We start from the raw sequence: 22,458 nt of genomic DNA, 5'->3' as shown, positions 1-22,458 counted from the left end.
ATATATATATTCCATATAGACACACACACACACACACACACATACACACACACACACACATATTCTTTATTAGCTGAATATGGTCAAATAAAAAACATAACATCTACTCACTTCGACAGAGATACTCCCCCAGCTTTCCCAATCATCTCTTCATGGTGTAATACTGAGTGGTTCCAAGGAATTTGGAGGAACTTTAAGAGTGTTCTCATCCACCGTTCAGGATGTAAGACAAGTTGCTCATAGTGAACTAACATGCATTTTTTATAGCCAACCTCCATACACTGGTTATACATGGTCTCTATGGCACGATTCCACTTGGTCAAACAGTCCCTATAGCTGTTCAGGTCAAATCCAGCGATTGTAACTTTTCGAGAAATCATTGAATGTACTGATGCCCGGCCATCACGGACCATCAGGAGAAATTTGGCATTGGGGAATAACCTAGCAAGGTAAGTTAAGGATTTCAGGGCAAAAGGATCTTTATTACATAAATAAGGGGCTGGCTCCCCATGCTTAACAATGATTTCTAGTAAGAAGGCCTGCATGGCAGAATCCAGCACTTCATCGGTGACACCAGCCTCATCCAAGCGTATTTTCTCTTTACTCGACCGTGACCATATCTGCTTCAGAGCCAGGATTCGAGGAATGACCCTGGTTTCCTCTCCACAGCGAATATCAGGGTGTGCATCTAGCATGGCCCTCATGAGTGTGGTTCCACTCCGAGGCACACCTCCAATAAATATTAAAGGCATATCTTTGTGATAGGCAAAGGTTTTATTGGCTTTGATGTCCAGGCCAGTTCGCACAGTGGTCTTTGTGTTCTCCAATTTGAGGGGCTGGCTACGTTCTTCTATTCGGTGATGGCATTCCATGGCGTGTTGGCCCAAGTAAAATACAGTCACAGAACTAATCACCAGACATGCCAATAGTAAGTTCTGCTTCAGTTTTCCAACCATCTTGATGTGGTTATCTTGCTATTAAACAGATATTTTGCTACAAATGTTTTTCAGAAAACATTCAGGCCATGGAGATTCTACTTCAGAAAGATGATCAATATCTAATAGGAAAAGGAAAAAGTTATTTTACCATTACATTAAGATTGTTTACAAATTAATCATCAGTTATCACCATTGCATTTTAGCTAGAAAGAAGTTGAAGCAGTCTTAAATACACTGATACTCTTAGAATAAAAGTATATATAAATATAAGCAAAAATAAATCAATATTTCTAATCAGAAACAGCTTTTCTTAATGTAACAATTCTGAAGCTACAGACCTTGCACAGAATGGAAAAATAAATAAAATTATTTCTATAGTGAGTCAAGCAAATATTTAATATTCCCAAGTATGTTTGGAGTCTAACCCAAGGTTCATCTCTGATATTCAGAGTTGCTTCATCCCCAAGAAGCTTCATCCACATTCTACCATAAAGAGAAATTACAGAAGAAATATACAACTTCCAAATTTTTAACACAGATTCAGTTTATTCATATCTTACAAATTATTTATTTAGGTACTACAGTCCAGATACTTGGGCTTGGCTGAGGATAAACTTTGGAAAGGACAGCAGTGCAGTGACCCCTGCTCTCAGGAGGCAGACAAATATACAATGATAATAAAGTGTGATCAGTGTCTTAGTAGAAACAAGCAAAGGAGACAATGGTAGTATAATGAAAAGGCACACAGAAAGGAAGCTACCTCAGGAAGCTATAAAACCATATATAAAACAAGAGGAAGGAGTACGCTAAGCAATAGAAACTTGTGTGCAAAAGCACAATGGCATGACAGAACACAGCATAATTAGGTGACAAGAAGTAGTTCAGGAAAGCTGGTGTATAGGGTGCAAAGAAAACTGTGTGTGTCTGTGATCCAGCCTTATCTAGAATAGATAAGATTTGGGTACACAGAGCATTCTAAACTGAAGATACGCTATGACCAAAGACACAGACATGTAAAAGCAGGGGTATGTATGTAAAACATACGTACTATGTACATGTAAACTTACCCTGAACTTCAGAGGACAAGTGTGATGTTTAGTTTTATCTGTCAACTTGGCTAGGCTATGGTGCCCAGTGTTTGGTCAAACACCAGTCAAAATATTTCTGTGAAGGTATATTTTTTAGAAGTGATTAACAATTAAATCAACAGACTTTGAGTAGATTACCCTCCAAAACACAGGTGGACCTCATCCAACAATTGAAGTCCTTAAGAGAAAAGACAAGTTTCCTGAAGAAAAAGGGATTCTCCACAAGACTGCAACACAGAAACCCTGCCTGAGTTTCTAGCCTTGCTGCCCTGAGGAATTCAGCCTCTAGGCTAACATCAACTCTTACCTGCCCGACTGCTGTATGGATTTTAGAAATACCAGTGCCATAATCACATGAGCCAATTCCTTAAAAACTCTCAGTCATATACATATATATATATATATATATATATATATATATATATACACACACACATACATATACATATGAATATCCTGACTGACAGTGAGTACACCTGGGGAAATGACTAATTACACCAGAAAAAGAATACATTCTGAGGGGCTGGATGTCTAGCTAGGAACTAAGGAGAAGGTAGGCAATTCTTCTCCCCAAAAAAACAAGTTATAAAGAGGAATGAAACTGACAAAACCACCCTTTCAGTCCTCTGGAAATTGACCAAAGGAATACAGCAACCCAAGAAGCATTTATGTTTGAAAAACTGCTCAACGTTCAGTAAGAACAGTGAGAGCTGTGTTATTTGTGCCCAAGACTACTCCCACCCCCACCATCCACCCACTCAGCAGGTACAGAGGTTCTGCAGGGCAGGGCAAACTACAAGGCCTGGAGGCTTTGCTGCTGGAATCAGTGGGAGATCACTCAATTTGAACTAGAGCGTAGCACACATGCCCAACTGTGCTGCCAGTGTAAGTGATGCTCCAGGCGGCAGGTGAGCAAGGACGGTGAAGAGCTCTAGTAGGCTGAGGCTGTAGTCGTGATCAGCAAGCTCGTGGCCAAAGCTGAGCTATATACAGGCAAAGAGGAGACATGAAAGGATCAAGTGGAAAGTAAACACCAGGGCAGATTTGAGAACAGCCTGAACTTTGAACATGTTCCTCTGCCCCACACGCAGATCCACTGGCAGAGGACAAGTCTTACTGCCTCAATAAGTTTGAGCACAACCGCTGTCCACTAAGCTATGCAGACAGGGGGGCAAACCACAAGAAAGCCATGCTGAAAAATGAAAACAATTGTGTGTGTGTGTATATGTATCTGAGCAGCTACATCAGCATACATTTATATGAAATGTTCACATCTGGCAAATTTACAGAGACAGAAAGCATGGGGTGGAAGCAGGAACTTATGGCAAACAGGCATGAGGGGACTTTTTCCAGTGAGGAAAATGTTCTAAAACTGGACTGTTGTGATAGTTGCACAACTCTGTAAAATCTACTAAAAATCACTGAATTGTACCCTTAAAATGAGTAAGTTTTATGGTATATGTTACACCTCAGTACAGCTGGTTTTTCTTTTTCTGAAGAATACACTCAAAGAAATATTTTTTGAGAGTCTCAGTAGGATACAACAGTCAAGATCTGGTTTTTGTTTACTCATGTATTCATTCCTTTAGCCACGTATTTGAAGACCTATTACTGTGCCAGGCACTGTACTTTATTATAAAGCTGCAACAAAGAACCACAAAGTGAGAAGAGGTTGAGATTAGAAGATCAGCTTGATAAGAAAAGACTGCAAAGAAAAAAACATTAATTAAGATAATTGGTAGCAATACAGCATTGAAATATCTATGCAGAAAACTGTATCCATGATGTAGAAGGCACACTTAAGATGTTACACCAGTATTTAATTTAAAGGGGAGAAAGTGGGAAGGAAAGAAAACAATGGAGAGAAAAGAGAGTAATAGAGAAAATGGAGAATTAATATTCAACCCTAGAAAAATAACATTTTGGTTAAAGAAACTAAAACTGTATCACAAGCACAAAGGGAAAAAGTCCTTTTGGAAATAGAAAAAAAGACATTAGTCTATTCAAGTGAGGGCCTACCTTTCAAGCAAAACAATGACAATAAACCCAATCTGGAAATATCCTGGCAATTTCAAATATGGCAATTTCAAATTTCAAATATAATTCAATTTCAAATGTGAAAGAAATAGTTCTTCAGGCTTCCAAACAGAAAAAGAAAATAAGGACCATAGGACCAAAAAACAAGCTGGCATTAGATGTCTCTGCAACATTAAATGCTTATCCTCTGGTTTCCTTGTAAGATACCTTTCCTTATTTTTCAAATTTGCTATGATGAACATGTGTTACCTAAGTGAGAAAAGAAAAAACAATATTTAAAAAATAATAGGGGGCTTCCCTGGTGGCGCAGTGGTTAAGAATCTGCCTGCCAATGCAGGGGACACGGGTTCGAGCCCTGGTCCAGGAAGATCCCACATGCCATGGAGCAACTAAGCCCATGCACCACAACTACTGAGCCTGCGCTCTAGAGCCCGCAAGCCATGAATACTGAGCCCACGTGCCACGACTACTGAGCCCACGTGCCACAACTACTGAAGCCCGTGCGCCTAGAGCCCGTGCTCTGCAACAAGAGAAGCCACTGCAATGAGAAGCCCATGCACTGCAACGAAGAGTAGCCCCCACTCACAGCAACTAGAGAAAGCCCGCGCAGCAACGAAGACCCAAGGCAGCCAAAACTAAATAAATTTATTAAAAAAAAATAATAATAGGAATAGCCTTTCTTAAAAATTGACAGGTAAAGATCTGAAGAATGAGCAGGAACTAGGTAAAGAGTGAAGAGAAGAGCATTCTAAGCAAAAGTAAATGGATACGCAAAAGCCCTGCAATAGAAAGGCATTTTAAAGCTTTCAGGGACTTCCCTGGCAGTCCAGTGGTTAAGACTCTGTGCTTCCAGTTCAGGGGGCACGGGTTTGATCCCTAGTTGGGAACTAAGATCCCACATGCCACATGGTGGGGGCAAAAAAAAAAAAAATAGTTTTCAAAGAGCAGGCTAAGGCAGTAAGCAAGAGAGAAAGTGAGTGAGAGATGAAACTGGAAAAATGGGCAGGGGTCAGTTCATAAATCTTGTGGGTCAGGTTAGGGATATAAAATTTTATCATAGATGCAATCAGATGTGACTGATTTAAAGATTCTAAGCAGTGAGTTACTTAATCCTATTTAGGTTTATACAATCTCACTCTGGCCAAAACTATCTTGAAAAACAAAAATGTTGGAAGATTCACAATTTCAAAACTTAATACAAAGTGATAGTAATGAAGACAATGCAATACTGGCAGAAAAACAGATATACAGATGAATGGAAGTCCAGAAATAAACTGTTACATTTATGGTCAACTGACTTTTGACAAGGGTGCCAAGATAACTGAGAGAGGAAAGAGCACTCTTTTCAACAAATGATGCTGGGACAACTGGACATCCACATGCAAAAGAATGAAGTTGAATACCTATTCACAAAAATTTACTCAAAATGAGCTAGAGACCTAAATATAAGAGCTAAAACTATAAAATTCTTAGAAGAAAACAGAAGTGTAAATCTTTGTGGCTGTGCGTTAGGCCACAGTTTCATAGATACAACACCAAAAGTACAAGAGACAAAGAAAAAACAGATAAATTGGACTTCATCAAAATTTAAAATATTTGTGCTTCAAAGGACAATATCCTAAAAGTGAAAGACAAACCAAAAAATGGGAGAACATATATGTAAATCATATGTCCAATAAGGGACTTGTAACCAGAATATATAAAGAACTTACAATTCAACAAGACAGGCAAATAACCCAATAAAATACAGACAAAAACTCTAACTAGACACTTCCCCAAAGAAGATATACAATAGTTAATTAGCACATGAAAAGAAAAGATGCTCAACAATGTTAATCTTCAGGAAAATGCAAATCAAAACCAAAATGAGATACCACTTCAAACCCACTAGATGGCAACAAAAAAAACACAGACAATAAAAAGTGTCGGTGAAGATGCGGAGAAACTGAAACCCTCATATACTGCCAGTGGGTGGAACTGTAAACTGACAGGGGCACAGTCACTTTAGAAAACAGTTCGGCAGTTCCTCAAAAGGTTAAGAGTTACCATATGATCCAGCAATTCCACCCAAGAGAATTGAATACACGTGTCTACACAAAAACTTGTACACAAATGTTCATGGCATCATTATTCATAGCCAAAAATAAGCAACAACCCAAATGCCCACTAAACAATATATGGTATATCCATGCAACAGAGTATTACTAAGCCATAAAAAGGAGTACTGATACATGTTACAATTTGGATGAACCTTAAAAATATTATGCTAATTGACTGAAATAACTCATAGAAGATCACATACTGTATGATCCCATTTATATGAACTATCCAGAAAAGGCAAATCTGTAGAGACAGAAAAATTAGTAGTTGCCTGGGGCTGAGGGGAGAAGGAAGATGGAAACAACTACCATGGTTTTTTTAATAAATTTATTTATTTTTATTTATTTAGTTAGTTAGTTTTGGCTGTGTTGGGTCTTTGTTGCTGTGTGCGGGCTTTCTCTAGTTGCGGCAAGTGGGGGCTACTCTTCATTGCGATGCGCGGGTTTCTCACTGCAGTGGCTTCTCTTGTTGCAGAGCATGGCCTCTAGAGTGCATGGGCTTCAGTAGATGCGGTGCATGGGCTCAGTAGTTGTGGCTTGTGGACTCTAGAGTGCAGGCTCAGTAGTTGTGGCGCACAGGCTTAGTTGCTCTGCAGCATGTGAGATCTTCCCGGAGCAGAGATCGAACCCATGTCCCCTGCAATGGCAGGTGGATTCTTTACCACTGCACCACCAGGGAAGCCCATACCATGTTTTTTGTTTGTTTGTTTAATAAATTTATTTATTTATTTATTCATTCATTCATTCATTCATTTATGGCTGTGTTGGGTCTTCATTGCTGTGCACAGGCTTTCTCTAGTTGCAGTGAGCGGGGGCTACTCTTCCTTGCAGTGCGAGGGCTCATTGTCGTGGCTTCTCTTGTTGCGGAGCATGGGCCCCAGGTGAGCAGGCTTCAGTAGCTGTGGCACATGGGCTCAGTAGTTGTGGCTTGCAGGCTCTAGAGCTCAGGCTCAGTAGTTGTGGCGCACGGGCCCAGTTGCTCCGCGGCATGAGGGATCCTCCCAGGCCAGGGCTCGAATCCGTGTCCCCTGCATTGGCAGGCAGATTCCTAACCACTGTGCCACCAGGGAAGCTCATGTGGTTTTTTTTGGGGGGTGATGAAAATGTTCTAAATCCAGGTTGTAGGAAAATTTATGGTGTGTGGATTACGTGTCAATAATACTGGTTTTTTAAAAAAACGACTACACACTTATTAGGATGATTCAAATAAAAAATGCTGACAGACAATATCAAGTGCTGACAAATACGAGGAGCAACTGGCTCTCACACATTGCTGGGAATGCACAATGGTACATCCAGAGTCCGGCAGATTCTAATGACCGATATGAGAAAAGAATCTAAAAAAGAGTGGATATATGCATATGTATAACTGACTCACTTTGCTGTACAGCAGAAATTAACACAACATTGTAAATCAACTATACTCCAATAAAAATTTTTAAAAAAAGTCTGGTAGAGTCTAATAAATGTAAACATACACTTACCATACAACCCAACAAGTGCACTCCTGAGAATTTGTCCTAAAGAAATGAAACCTACATTCACATAAAACCTGCACATGAATATAGCAGCTCTATTCATAAACACCAAAAACTGAAAACAAACCAAACGTCCCTCAATGGGTAAATTTGGATAAACTGTGGTACATCCACTTCTGGAATACTATCCAGCAGTAAAAAGGAACAAATTCTTGATACATGCAACAATCTGAATGAACCTCAAAGGCATTATGCTGAGTGAAAGAAGCCAGTCTCAAAATGATTCTACTTATAAAATATTCTTGAAAAGACAAAACTACATCACTGGATGCCAGAGGACTAAGTATAAAGGGATATAACACAAGTTTTCTGGGATGATGGAACTGTTCTGTATCCTGACTGTGGTAGTTGTTACATGAATCAATATATGTATGAAAATTCACAGAACTATACACCAGAAAAAAGTCAATTTTACTGTATAACAATTTTTAAAACAAAAAAAAATTTTTAAATCAAGAGAAATTTGAGGGGAAACATGGGGGGAGGAGAAGACAGATGACAGGAGAAGACCAAGAAGAGGGGAGCCTGTGACTCTAAATCTTCCAATTAATGTTTCTGATTAACATTATTTAATGGTGATAGGTTCAGTGGTGATAGGAAGACATGAAGTAAACAATGGGTTTTACTGAGAAAAGTAGAGAAATGATCCTAGAAAAATGATCCCCGTATTTTCCATTTTATGAACATTTAAATGAAATATAAATTCATTTAAATACAAACAAAGCAAACATAACTCATTTAATGAAGCAAAGAGGAATGCTCTTAGGGACACAATTAACTCTAGTCCATTTCATTTTATAGTTATACAGGAATGATTCCTCTAGTACATTTGTTTGTTTGGGGGGTTGCATAATGTACATTGCATGAGAGAAAAGCAGTGATCACTAAGAAATCACCCTGAAATTGCAAAGCTTTTTGATAAAATTTAGTACTATACATACTTTACATTTAACTTACCAACATCTGACATATGTCAGAATCCAATAGGTGACAAATGACTCAACTTCGTTCAAAAATTACATGAACAATTTAGAATTCAATTGTACAGAAACAACATAACTACTTCTCTGAAAACTTCCCCAAGCACATATTAGATACAAAATAGAATTCACCAATCTAAAGTTAACATGATAGGGCTTCCCTGGTGGCGCAGTAGTTGAGAGTCCGCCTGCCGATGCAGGGGACACGGGTTCGTACCCCGGTCCGGGAGGATCCCACATACCGCGGAGCGGCTGGGCCCGTGAGCCATGGCCGCTGAGCCTGAGCATCTGGAGCCTGTGCTCTGCAACGGGAGATGCCACAACAGTGAGAAGCCCGCGTACCGCAAAAAAAAAAAAAAGTTAACATGATAGACCTTTAAGTTACTATAGCAGCAACCAACAGTATCTGATAACTTCCCATTAAAATACCCCAAATATTCCCAGTAAAATACATAAAGACAAAAATTAGAAATATATTATGAATGTATTTCTTTGTCCAGAAACATACTTGTAAATCATTTTCATGACTGCATAATACTCTACTGAAAAGGCTTTACCAATGTTTATTTGGCCAATTCTGTATTATTACTTACTTGTTTCTAAATTTTTGTGATAAATATTCTTGCATGTACAAACATCTTTGCACACATGATTATTTTCTACTCTGAATTTTTAAAAGGGGAATTGCTAGGTCAAAGGGTGTGAGATGTGCTTGATTTCAAAGCATTTAATACATATTTGATTTACCTCTTTCTCATACCCTACATCCAAATCTGACAAAAATTCTACCGGCTCTTTCTTCAAAATGTAGTCAGAATCCCACCACTTCTCAACACTTCTACTAGGACTGCCAGATTCTCTCACCAGGATTTCTGAAAGGTATCTTTACTTCTTCTCCTGCCCCCTAGAGTCTATTCTCAACTCAACAGCCAAAGAGATTTTTTTCAAAACTTAAGTCAGAACACGTCATTTCTCTGTTCAAAGCCTGGTATTATTTTTCAAAATGGTCTTGAAAAGGCTTATTTTAAGGCATCCAACACTAAATTTCTCTGTCTCTTTCTACTGATTCTGTCAATAGGCATCAAAAGCAGCACTGACTGGAGTCAGGCTAACACATCATTAACCCAAAACAGTAGTTTGTTGTTCAAAGTGAAATAACTGAGAAGGTACCTCTTCACATTAGAGGTTTAATAAGGACTCAAATGAAGGCAACTTCCTCTTTACTAAGGGACAATTTAGGGAAAAAGAAAACCCTGCCATACGTCCCATCATACTTGAGAGCTGTGTCAATTAACATAATTTGGGGTAATTTTTTTCAAGCCTTCATTCCTGTTGCATTTTAAATTAAACACTGAGACTTCCCTGATGGTGCAGGGTTAAGAATCCCGCTGCCAATGTAGCAGACACAGGTTCGAGCCCTGGTCTGGGAAGATCCCACATGCCACAGAGGAACTGAGCCCATGCGCCACAACTACTGAGCCTGCGCTCTAGAGCCCACGAGTCACAGCTACTCAGCCCATGTGCCACAACTACTGAAGCCCGCGCGCCTAGAGCCCGTGCTCTGCAACGAGAAGCCACCACAAGGAGAAGCCCACGCACCGCAATGAAGAGTAGCCCCCACTCGCCGCAACTAGAGAAAGCCCGCGCGCAGCAACGAAGACCCAATGCAGCCAAAAATAAACAAATAAATAAATTTATTTTCAAAATAAATTAAACACTGTCTCCCCCAACACACTTAGGGAAAAAAAGTATGTTCTATCTTCCCTTCAAGATGTTTGAAAGCAAATAAGACAGTGGTCAAAGGCCTTGTAAGGGATACTAAAAAGGAAAAGAAGAGGATTCTTGGCTTCCCCAGAAACATTCTCATTACTATTCATTCATTCATTCATTCAGCCTGCACCAGGTCTTAGTTGCGGCACATGGGATCTTCGTTGCGGCATGCGGAATCTTCACTACAGCATGAGAGCTTCTTAGTTGCAGCATGCAGACTCTTTTTATTTTATTTATTTATTTATTTATGGCTGTGTTGGGTCTTCGTTTCTGTGCGAGGGCTTTCTCTAGTTGTGGCAAGCGGGGACCACTCTTCATCGCGGTGCGCGGGCCTCTCACTATCGCGGCCTCTCCCGTTGTGGAGCACAGGCTCCAGACACGCAGGCTCAGTAGTTGTGGCTCACGGGCCTAGCCGCTCCGCGGCATGCGGGATCCTCCCAAACCAGGGCTCGAACCCGTGTCCCCTGCATCGGCAGGCAGACTCCCAACCACCGCGCCACCAGGGAAGCCCACATGCAGACTCTTAGTTGTGGCATGCGAACTCTTCAGTCCTGCAGCATGCATGCGGAATCCAGTTCACTGACCAGGGTCTGAACCCGGCCCCTTGCATTGGGAGCAGAGTCTTACCCACTGGACCACCAGGAAGTCCCTCATTACTTTTTCACTAAGTATATGAAGCCTAATTTTCTGTCTTTAGACGTTTCTTAACTTGAAGAATCATAGAGCATGACTGCTAAAAGGGGCCTTTACGTCATTTGGTCCAACGCTCTCATTTTACAGACACAGAAACTGAGGCCCAAGTAGCACATTCTCCTCACCACCTCTCTAAATCTTACCTCCTCTTCAAAGGTCACTCTTCATTTTACTGTGTGTATTTTACTTACTCCCAAAGATTTTAAACTCCTGAAGCTCAGAGACCTTGTCTATGTTCCGTCCCCTACCACAGCATGCTTAACAGAGCACCAGGTCACAGTGTACACTGAGTCTTCAAAATGTAAAAGTAAACTAATCAAACTGAGAAGAAAATGTCTATGGAAGAGAGATGCTGTAGAGCTTGAGGTCTCTACTCAGGCCTCAATACTGATTCTTCTCAAATTCTTGAAAAAAGTAGTCCTATAATTTAAGAAGAAAGTACAGTAAAAGCTTGTCTGACCATTACCCTTATATATTTGACCACTGTCCACAGGCGCATGCACGAATACACAAACACACACCGGCCTCTTTCCAATATCTTAAAGTCCAGGCCACTGTATTTTCAGACAAGTAGTATCAATATTTTCTCAACTGGGACGTTTACAAAGCTGAGGCTGTGCTAGAAGGAAACACTAGAAAGTTCAGTCTCATTTTTATCTGCAGTAGAAGGAAAAAGCACTGAAACACAGCAACAAACATATCTGAAAAATTACTATTAATAAGACTGTTCTTTCCCAGCAAGCCAAATGAAAGACTCCCAGAAATAATGCTCTAGAGAAGAAGAGAATGATGACATTATACTTCCATACTTAGATCTTTGTAAATTTTATAAAGATTTCTAATCAAAAATAGTGTCAGTCAACAAACATGGGAGTGTAAGAGGTTGGTAGTCAGCAGACCATTTTCAACACTCAGCACATATACACAGGCCCAGGCACATGCACTCATGATCACATTCCTTACACCCAGCTTTTATAGTAGGAAAGTAGCCATGTGCTACGTACAAAGAGATGCTGGGTAAATTTCCCAGCAAAAGGTAAATTATAGGAACGTAACAATCCCCTAAATGCTTTCTTTCCGTTATTAATCATTTAGCTCCTTGCTTCCCATGCTTATTCATCCAACCAACGTGGCAAATGGCAACACCCAGTGACACTTTGCCTTCTGTCTAAAGTCCAATTTATAGCTGGTTTCTCTATTTGCTTCCAGCTTTTTTAGCAAAAGGAAAAATAACTGTTTCGTGTGCTTGAACTTGCCAATTAATAAGTGTCCAGGGTTTAATTTGAATGACAGCTTTGCATTCAGCAGAAATTTCAAATAAACCCACTGTTGTAAAACCAATCCTTATGTCAGCTCATGGTCAGAGTACCAACATGGGAACATCTTTTCCTAGCCACACCCTGGGGGCTGGCACTAAAACCACTGACAACAAATGTAAGAAAAATACAGTACACACAGCTGACGATCTTTGGGAGTCTGCTGGGACCCATCTTCATAAAGGAGCAGTGTACTGGAATTTTGTTTCCAATAAAACCCCATGGTCAGGAGGGAAAAGAGCTGGTCAAATACTAAGAACTGGACCTAATGCCTAGGACACAATTAGAGACAAGAGCACAAGTTAAACTCAAGCACAACATTTTTAAAAGTTCAAATTAAATGAAATGATGTCTGGGAATTACTTCAAAAATATCTGAAGGCAGATGTGGCAGGGGGAGGAAGGGTTTATATGAAATCAGATGACTACGAGTTAGTAACTGTTGAAGCTGAGTGATGAGTACTTGAGGGCTCAGTGTAATTTTATGTTTTTGCGTATGTTTGAAATTTTTCATAATACAGAGTTAAATGAAATAAAACAAAATAAAAAGTTTAAGTTACTAAGTTCTAACCTTCTCAGACCTATAAATCAGAGGGCCATTGTAGGCTAACCATTCCTGTTCTAGATTCTTCACTCATGTTTGTCGTCTGTTTAAATCATCCATGAGAGGGAGCACAAAGAAAAGAAAAAATAATTTGCTCAAATCATATACTCTCATTCAGTTACTCAATTATGCAAATTTTCCACCAACCTCCTAAGTTTTAGAATTAAAAGTAACTAGAATAGGTAAAGGAGAAAAGAAGATGGCATTGAAATAATGTAAAGGCAGCCTAGTATATTAGTCAGAAGACGTGGGCTCTAGTCTCAAGACCATTTTTTCTTAGCTATATGAAACTAGATAAATCACTGAGCATCAAGTCTCTCATTCATAAAACAGGAATAATGATAATCAAGCTCTTTTCCACATGTAATCAGAGTAGAAATTACAAGAAGACTGCAGAGAAAATGCAAAGATAAAGGAATGCCTGCAAGTCCTCTTTGCTTCCACAGTGCGGCTGTGGCCATCAGGTGGATAACGTGTGAAAGGACTTTTAAAGAACATGGGCCTGTGGCACCCTTCATACACTGGCTCCTGCTCTTCCACCAACTTCATCCCTTGGCACTCCTCCCATGACGCCTGCCCCCTTCAGGACCACCCCTCATTCAAACCAGACACCTTCACACACACCTGGCCTCTGCTCATGCTGCTTCCTCCTGTATCAAGTCCCTTTCTCTCTTTTATACACGCCTCCTCAGGGCTCTTTACTCATCCCCCTCACCCCCCAAATCAATTTTTCCCTCTTCTGTAACCTCAAGCACTTGGTAAAAACACATTGGCTTGCATGTTCATGCACTGTATTGTGGTTAGTGTACCCCACTAAACTATAAGCTCCTTTAAAGCAAACATTTAAAAAAAATTAAAAAAGCACAAATTAAAACCCATTCATCATTCATGCAGTGGGTGCGTTATTATCAAATAAAATATAAAGCAAGGAATTTATAGATGAATCAGCACCTAGTGAAATCTCTCTTAAATCTCCTTAACATGCCTACAGAGTCATCTGAAACAAATAATATCAAAAATGAAAAAGGAACTACAAACAAAACCAAAGTAATCTGGAGGCCATGACAAAATTTTGCAATCCCAGTCATTATTCCAACAGGATTTTTAAATTGAATCTACAAAATTCATAGCAGATGGGAAAAATAGCTTTTCCGAGACTTTGGAAAGAGCCAAACAGATATAAGGTATTAACAAAAATATTTTAACTGCTATGATACTAATAGTAATCAGTGGCACAAAATAGAAAGCCCAGAAAAAAAACCAGCCTCATCTATGTACACAAATTTAATATGTATCAGAAGCAAACATCACAAAACAGTCACAAAACATTAATTTATGGTATTGGGTTCCCTCATCCACACTCCTACACTCATCCTGCTTCATCTATGGCTACCCCCTACTTATTTTCTGATGCCTCACAAATCTGCCTGCAACCAAAACTATGCTAAATCCCAAGACCTGACCATTCAAAGGCCAAGGGACAAATTCTATCTGAATGTTCCACTGGGCCTGTCAAATTCAAAGAACACCAAATGGAACATATCTTCCCTAGTAAATCAATACTCCTCTTCATTTTCCTCTACTGGTAAATGAACCACTTCCTCCCAAATGCTTAAGCTAAAAATCTGGGAGCATTTATGTAGTTTCTCTCTTAACCTCTCCATACACAACAGGTATAAGTCCTGTCAACTCTTCCTCCTTCATAGCTCTTGAATCAATTCTCCTCCCTTTTCTTCCTCTGCTGGTATGGCTTTAATTCTCATCCTCATCTTATTCTCAAGGATAACTCCATAGCCTACTGACTGGTACTTTCTGACTTCCTTTAATCAGTTCATTCACTATCCTGTTTCAGGAGTGATCTTTTTTTTTTTTTTAATTTATTTTATTTATTTATTTTTGGCTGCGTTGGGTCTTCGTTGCTGCGCGCGGCTTTCTCTAGTTGCGGCGAGCAGGAGCTACTCTTCGTTGTGGTGCGCAGGCTCCTCAGTGCAGTGGCTTTTCTTGTTGTGGAGCACAGGCTCTAGGCGTGCGGCCTTCAGTAGTTGTGGCATGTGGGCTCAGTAGTTGTGGCTCTCGGGCTCTAGAGCTCAGGCTTAGTAGTTGTGGAGCACTGGCTCAGCTGCTCTGCGGCACGTGGGATCTTCCCGGACCAGGGATTGAACCTGTGTCCGCTGCACTGGCAGGCGGATTCTTAACCACTACACCACCAGGGAAGCCCCCAAGAGTGATCCATCTAAAATGTAAATATACTTATGACACTCCCCTTCTTAAAACCCTTCAATGACTTTCTACTTCTTTCAAAAAAATCCTTACCATAAGGCCTTTCATGATACAGCCCTTGCCTGCCCCTCAGCCTCTTATTACTCCTCATCAACTCCCCTACACAGACACACACACACACACACACACACACACACACACACTCACTCACTCAAAGCTGCCTTCATCTTCAACAATGTGCAGCATCTCTTACTCACAACTCCCATTCATCCTTCAATATTAGGTTTCAATACTATCTCTTCTAGGAAGCTTTCCTGACAGCTCTCTGTCTCATATGACGCAGTTGTCCTTCCTAGTGCTCTTGTACTTACCCATATCTTATTTCTTCTAATTTGTCTGTTTTTTTCAGTAGATTGTGAACTCCTTGAAAGTAAGGACTTTTGAATGAGTTCATGGATTCTTGATTGCCAATAAGTTAATGTAACTAGACTCTATGAGTGTAATTTGTTGTGAGTTCTTGGAAGGTACTGACTATATCTTATCCTTTTCAGTTTTCCCCATAGCATATAACATAAAATGCTACATGCATATTGAGCACTCAGTAAATATGCAATGAGTGACCCCACTAAAACTTTCTTTCTCACTAAAATCCCAGACAGCTAACTCTTTCCTATAATTAGAATACTGGTCTTTCCTCCTGATTCCAGTGTTAAAATATGGATCGACTATATTCAGAAAGACTAAAGTACAAAGTTCACCTCTTGTTTTTCCCCCCTCTGGCCCTTGCTCTTCGAATCCACCTTCTTTATTGATCAGTCTATTTCATCTGCCTCTATCATTTTACACTCTCATTAATGAATAAATCAGAATCTTATTTTTTTGTACTCCCTTAGACTCACTGCAACAAACCAGGAGTTAAAGTTAACATTTCTGTCCTAGAATCATTTTACACATAAGGAAAGTGAAGCTCAGAAAGAATAAGTAACTTACTTAAGGTATCAATACTTGGCAAATTGTTGACCAAGTTGCAAACCAGGTCTGACTCTAAAAGTATGATGATTATTCCACGGTTGATTCCCAGACATTAGGCTTGGCATGAACAAAAAGCAGTGTAGGCAACATATGGTGCAAATGAAGTGAATTTAAGACTCTGATAGTGTTATAAGGTTTTCATTAGCATATGGTTTAAAAAATGTACCTAGCTTTTGTTTTTTAATACATTTATTTATTTATTTATTTATTTTTAAATTTATGGCTGCGTTGGGTCTTCGTTGCTGTGTGTGAGCTTTCTCTAGTTGCAGTGAGCGGGGGCTACTCTTCATTATGGTGCACAGGCTTCTCATTGCAGTAGTTTCTCTTTGTTGTGGAGCATAGGCTCTAGGTGTGCAGGCTTCGGTAGTTGTGGCACGTGAGCTCAGTAGTTGTGGCTCACAGGCTCTAGAGCACAGGCTCAGTAGTTGTGGTGCACGGGCTTAGTTGCTCCACAGCATGTGGGATCTTCCCGGACCAGGGCTCGAACCCGTGTCCGCTGCATTGGCAGCCAGATTCTTAACCACTGCATCACCAGGTAAGTCCCTGTGGATTTTTGAATTATCCTATTTCGATCATCTTAGATCTAATTAGAATGATAAACGAAAACTCTAAATCCATGTATGCATTCTGCTTTATTTGCATAAATGAACAGCATGCATTTTTGCACACTTTCTGCAAGTCCCTGATGATTTTATCTAGATAGCATTAAGAACGGAGAGCTAAAAAAAAAAAGAAAAAAAAAAGAATGGAGAGCTAGATCTGGTCCTAAGAGATAACAGACATACACGGAAGCTAAAATCTAGCATGTCAAGAAGTAACTCTACATTTCCTGTGTTTTTTAGCAGTTTAGTTTTGCTTCAGCACAGTCACTCTCACATGTAAATAAGTTCCCACTTCTGTCGTGAGAAATTATGCCTCTGACACAAAGTTACTCAGAGCTGGAATTCTGTGATCTTCTCTATAAAAATCTGGGTATCAAATCTTTGATCAGAAACCACTATTATAACAACCTCTATGGGAAAAGCTGAATTTTGCCTTTATAGTCTCACCTTCCTGCACCTTACAAAGGATTATATAGTATAGTGTGTGTACAACTATGTATTGTTATATTTTTCCAGAGGAGACATTTTCCTTCAGTTCAAAAATAAATGAACAAAATGCAATTCCCAGTAAAATACCTAAAATGTGGAGCATTCTTGCTATGAAACCTTACACTTACACTTGAATTAAACAACCATTTACTGAGCACATAAGTAAGTATGATTCATCATTTGGCTTCAAAGAACTAGCAACTCAGCAGGGGAAAAAGACAATAAACTATGTATGCCTACTATACACACACACACACACACACACACACACACACACACACACACATATACACACATGATGAAAGTATAAGATCATACAAAAGGTATGAAAAAGAATACAAGTTTTCCAATAAAGGATCACATCCATGGGCTCATAAAAAGCTAAATGAAGAAAATGACATCAGAATGAATCTTAGAAGATAAGCAGGACTCCAACTGTGGGACTGAGGGAAGAAAGAGTATTTTGAGCAGAGAAAATAAGATAATAAGAAGCCTCAAAGTGGAAGAGTATAGCATGTATTCAGAAAATGTTAAGTAATCAGTTTAACCAGAGTGTATGGGAACAAAAGCAAAGAAAACTGGAAAAACAAAAATGTATTATCTCAAAGTTGTCAGTAACCTAAAAAAATGTGCTAAAATCTAATGCATGAAACTCTTCTACTACATAAATGTAAGAAAAGGCTGAAGGAAACACATCCAGCATGGCAGAGTAGGACCTCTAAAAGTCTGATCTTCCATAAAATTAATGAGAACACTGACACAAATGGTCAAAATCAACTTTTTCAGAAATCTGAAAACCAAAGGCTTGCAACAATCTAAAAAACATTTAGTCATGAAAAGCAGCTGGATTTCAGCAAGCAGAGCAAGCTTTATGGCATTTCAATTTGTCCTATTTCCCTCCTTCCAGCTCCATGGAAGCCTGGGAAATCAACAACCTGCAAACACGGTAGGTGGGAATAACAGCAGTCCAGTAGCCACTCAAGGGAGCAGAAGAGGTTAGGCGCTCCCTCTGAAACCACAACTCCAAAGAATTGTATTACTTAACCAGTCTAGCAGTTCACTGGAAAAACTCCATTCTCAGGGCTTATCTTTATTGGACCTGAATCAGAGCACCCTCAATGTAAACAATTCTATCCCCAGGGCTTTTGTTAAAATAACCAGAGACAATTTTTTAATGCCATAGCTGTCTGCAGTGGCAATAACAATTGGGGCAAACAATATATTGATCAAAAAACTTAAAAGGAAAAACTGAGGAATGAGATGTAGAGGGTTTAGAAAAGCTCCAACATATTTTTAGTAATCTAGAAGGCATGCACATGCCTAGGAAAGACCTAGGAAGGCCCTATTCTCTCACCTCTGGCTGACCCTGATATTCTACACAACCAGGAAGTAAAGGCTAAGGCACAATGCAAACTTCTGGTGCATTAAGGGAGCCACAACACACACACACACACACACACACACACACACACACAGAGTCCCTCAACAAGGTTAGGAGACTTATGGGTTCAAGACATAAGGAAATCTGCCCAATCATTAGCTAACCACTAAGCAAACCAAGCAGAGACTTCAGTGGTTACACGGGACAAAGAGTACAGGGTTTACAGAATTAGTCCAAAAAAGTAACAAAACTAATAGCAACAACAACAAACCCTGGGAGAGAGGGTGATTTTCAGAGTAGCTACATTATATTATTTAAAATGTCCATTTTCAGCAAAAACTATGAGACACACAAAGAAACAAGAGAGTATGACCCAAACACAGGGGAAAAAAGGGCAGTCAACAGAAACTATCCTTAAGGAAGCTCAGATGTTGGACTTACTAGACAAGGACTTTAAATCAGCTTTTGTAACTATGTTCAAAGAACTAAAGGAGGACTTCCCTGGTGGCGCAGTGGTTGAGAGTCTGCCTGCTGCTGCAGGGGACACGGGTTCATGCCCCGGTCCAGGAAGATCCCACATGCTGCGGAGCGGCTGGGCCCGTTAGCCATGGCCACTGAGCCTGCGCGTCCGGAGCCTATGCTCCGCAATGGGAGAGGCCACAACAGTGAGAGGCCCGCGTACCACAAAAAAAAAAAAAAAAAAAGAACTAAAGGAGATCATGTCTGAAGAATTTAAAGGAATTATGAGAATTTCTCACCAAATAGGGAGTATCAATAGAGATAAAAATTATTCTTTAAAAAAAGAACCAAGCAGAAATTCTGGAGTTAAAGTATAATAATTAAAATGAAAAATTCACTAGAGGGGCTCAACAGCAGATTTAAGCTAGCTGAAGAATCTGCAGACTTAAAGAAAGATTGATTTTCTAGTCTGAAAAACAGAAAGAAGAATGAACAAAAGTGAATTCAGCCTCAGATCTCTGGGATATCATCAAGCACACCAAAATATGCAGAAGTCCCAGAGGAGACAAAAAGAGGAAAAAATCAAGAGTTACATAAATAAATGGCTGAAAACACCCTAAATTCAGTGAAAAACATTAATCTTAACAACTGAGGAACGAGATAAACACCAAGTAGGATAAATCAAAGAGATATACAGCTAGACACATTATAATCAAACTGTCAGAAGCCAAAAACAGAGGTTGTTGAAGGTACCAAGAAAAAAGTGACTCATCGCATTCAAAGTCCTCAATAAGATGAAAAGCTGACTTCTCATCAAAACCACAGAGGCCAGAGACAGTGGGATAACATATTCGCAGTGCTAAAAGAAAAGGAAAAAGACTATCAATCAAGAATTCTAAATCCAGCAAAACTATCCTTCAAAAATGAAGGAGAGGGACTTCCCTGGTGGTGCAGTGGCTAGGAATCCACCTGCCAATGCAGGGGACATGGGTTCGATCCGCGGTCCGGGAAGATCCCACATGTCATGGAGCCTGTGTGCCACAACTACTTAGGCTGCACTCTAGAGCCCACATGCCACAACTACTGAAGCCCGTGCACCTAGAGCCTGCACTCCGCAGCCAGAGAAGCCACCACAAGGAGAAGCCTGAGCACGGCAACGAAGAGTAGCTCCCACTTGCCACATCTAGAGAAAGCCCGCGCACAGCAACGAAGATCCAACACAGCCAAAAAATAAATTAATTAAATTAAATTTTTAAAAAAAAATCTAAAAAATAAATAAATAATTTAAAAACGATCTCTTTTAAAAAAAAAGAAGAAAGAGAAATTAAGATATCCCCACTAAACAAAACTGAAAGAATTCATCGCTGGAAGGGCTGCTGTACAAGAAATAAAGGGAGTCCTTAATGATGAAATAAAAAGACGCTAGACAGTAACCCAAATCCACATGAAGAAATAAGCACTAATAAAGATAACTACACAGATAAATACAAAAGGCAGTATAAAGATATTTTTGTTCATAACTCTTTTCCTACATGAATTAAATGACAACTGCATAAAGCAATAATTAAATAACTGTTGATGGGATTTTATTATAAAATATGCAGTTTGAATGACAATAAGAACATAAAGAAGGAGGAAATGAACAGAACTCTATTAAAACAAAGTTTTTGCATACTATTGAAATTAAGTTGGTATTAATCCAAAATAGATTGCTCTAAGATACTAACTGTAATCACCAGGAAAATAAAGAAAATTATAATAAAAGAAATAACAAGCTAATTAAAACATATCCTAGAAAATATTTAATACAAAAAGGCAGTAATGGAGGAATAGAGAAACTAAAAAGACATAAAACATATAGAAAACAAATAGTAAAATGGAAAACATAAATCCTAATATACCAGTAATTACATTAAATGTAAATCGATTACACACTCAAGAGGTGAGGATTGGCAGAAGGGACCAAAACGAAAACAAAAAACAATTTAAAAAAATCCAAATATATGATTTCTACAAGACATACTTTAGACTCAAAGACTAAGTGGGCTGAAAGCAAAAGGAGAGAAAAATACACACACATAAACAGTAGCCAAAAGACTCTGGAGTAGCTATACTAGCATCAGATACAATGCACTGTAAGATAAAAATTGTTACTAAAGACAAGGAACATTTTTATAATTACAAGAGGACAAATCTATCAAGAAGATATAACAATTATAAACATATATGCACCTAATAACAGAACCCCCAAATATACGAAGCAACATCTGACAGAATTGAAAGGAGAAATAGACAATTCAACAATAACAGTTGGAGGCTTCAATACTCTACTTTCAATATGGATAACACAACCACACAAAAGATCAGCAAGGAACCAGAAGACTCGAACAACACTACAAACCAACAAAATCTAACAAACATCTATAAAACAGTCCAAGCAACAATAGCAGAATATACATTGTTTTCAAGTGCACAGGTAACATTCTCTAAAACAGGCCATAAAAGAAGTCTCCGTAAATTTAAAGGATTGAAATCATACAAACTATATTCTCCAACAACAATGGAATGAAATTAGAAAACAATAACGGGAAAATAATTTAAGAAATTTACAAAGATGTGAAAATAAACACCACTCCCCTAAATAACCAATGAGCCAAAAAATCATATGGGAAGTTAGAAGATATTTTGGGGGACATCCCTGGTGGTCCAGTGGTAAAGAATCCACCTCCCAACACAGGGGACACAGGTTCAATCCCTGGTCAGGGAACTAAGATCCCACATGCCATGGGGCAACTAAGCCCACATGTCACAACTACTGAGCTTGTGCACCTCAAGGAGAGAGCCTGCATGCCACAAAACTACAGAGCCCATGTGCCCTGGAGCCTGCATGCCACAACTAGAGAGAAGCCTGCTAGAGAAGACCGTGCACCACAACTAGAGAGAAGCCAACGTGCCACAACAAAAGACCCCGAATGCCTCAATGAAGATCCTGCATGCTGCAACTAAGACCCAACACAGCCAAAACAAAGAAAAATACTTTGCGATAGAAACCAAAACTTATGGGACGTGACAAAAGCAGCAAGAGCCATGCTATGAGAAAATTTATCGCTGTAAACACCTGTATTTAAAAAAAAGATCTCAAGTCAACATGTTACACACCTTAAATGTACACAATGTTATATGTCAATTATATCTGAATTAAAGATTTTTTTT

At 39.3% G+C, this 22,458-nt stretch overlaps 2 protein-coding genes across 5 annotated transcripts in view; both read right to left on the bottom strand.

The window, feature by feature from the left end:
- Nucleotides 1–22,458, bottom strand: part of TPST1 (tyrosylprotein sulfotransferase 1) — a 117,948-nt gene that overhangs the window by 85,741 nt on the left and 9,749 nt on the right. For 3 of the 4 annotated variants that reach the window (XM_079945707.1, XM_079945706.1, XM_079945704.1), the window contains exon 2: nt 112–1,057. In XM_079945707.1, coding sequence (XP_079801833.1) covers nt 112–956 — 845 coding nt within the window. In that variant the 5' untranslated portion in view covers nt 957–1,057. Of the gene's footprint in view, nt 1–111; nt 1,058–2,005; nt 2,056–22,458 lie in introns of those variants that run through there. The other variant, XM_079945705.1, reaches the window with a different exon arrangement.
- Nucleotides 4,249–22,458, bottom strand: part of CRCP (CGRP receptor component) — a 129,038-nt gene continuing 110,828 nt past the window's right edge. Inside the window, exon 7 of the transcript XR_013831655.1 lies at nt 4,249–4,312. The gene's annotated coding sequence lies outside the window, so the exon portion shown is untranslated. The remainder of the gene's footprint in view (nt 4,313–22,458) is intronic.

This window comes from Stenella coeruleoalba (assembly GCF_951394435.1).
Source record: "Stenella coeruleoalba genome assembly, chromosome: 15".
Taxonomy (NCBI): Eukaryota; Metazoa; Chordata; class Mammalia; order Artiodactyla; family Delphinidae; genus Stenella; species Stenella coeruleoalba.
This window is presented reverse-complemented; position numbering and strand designations above follow the sequence as displayed.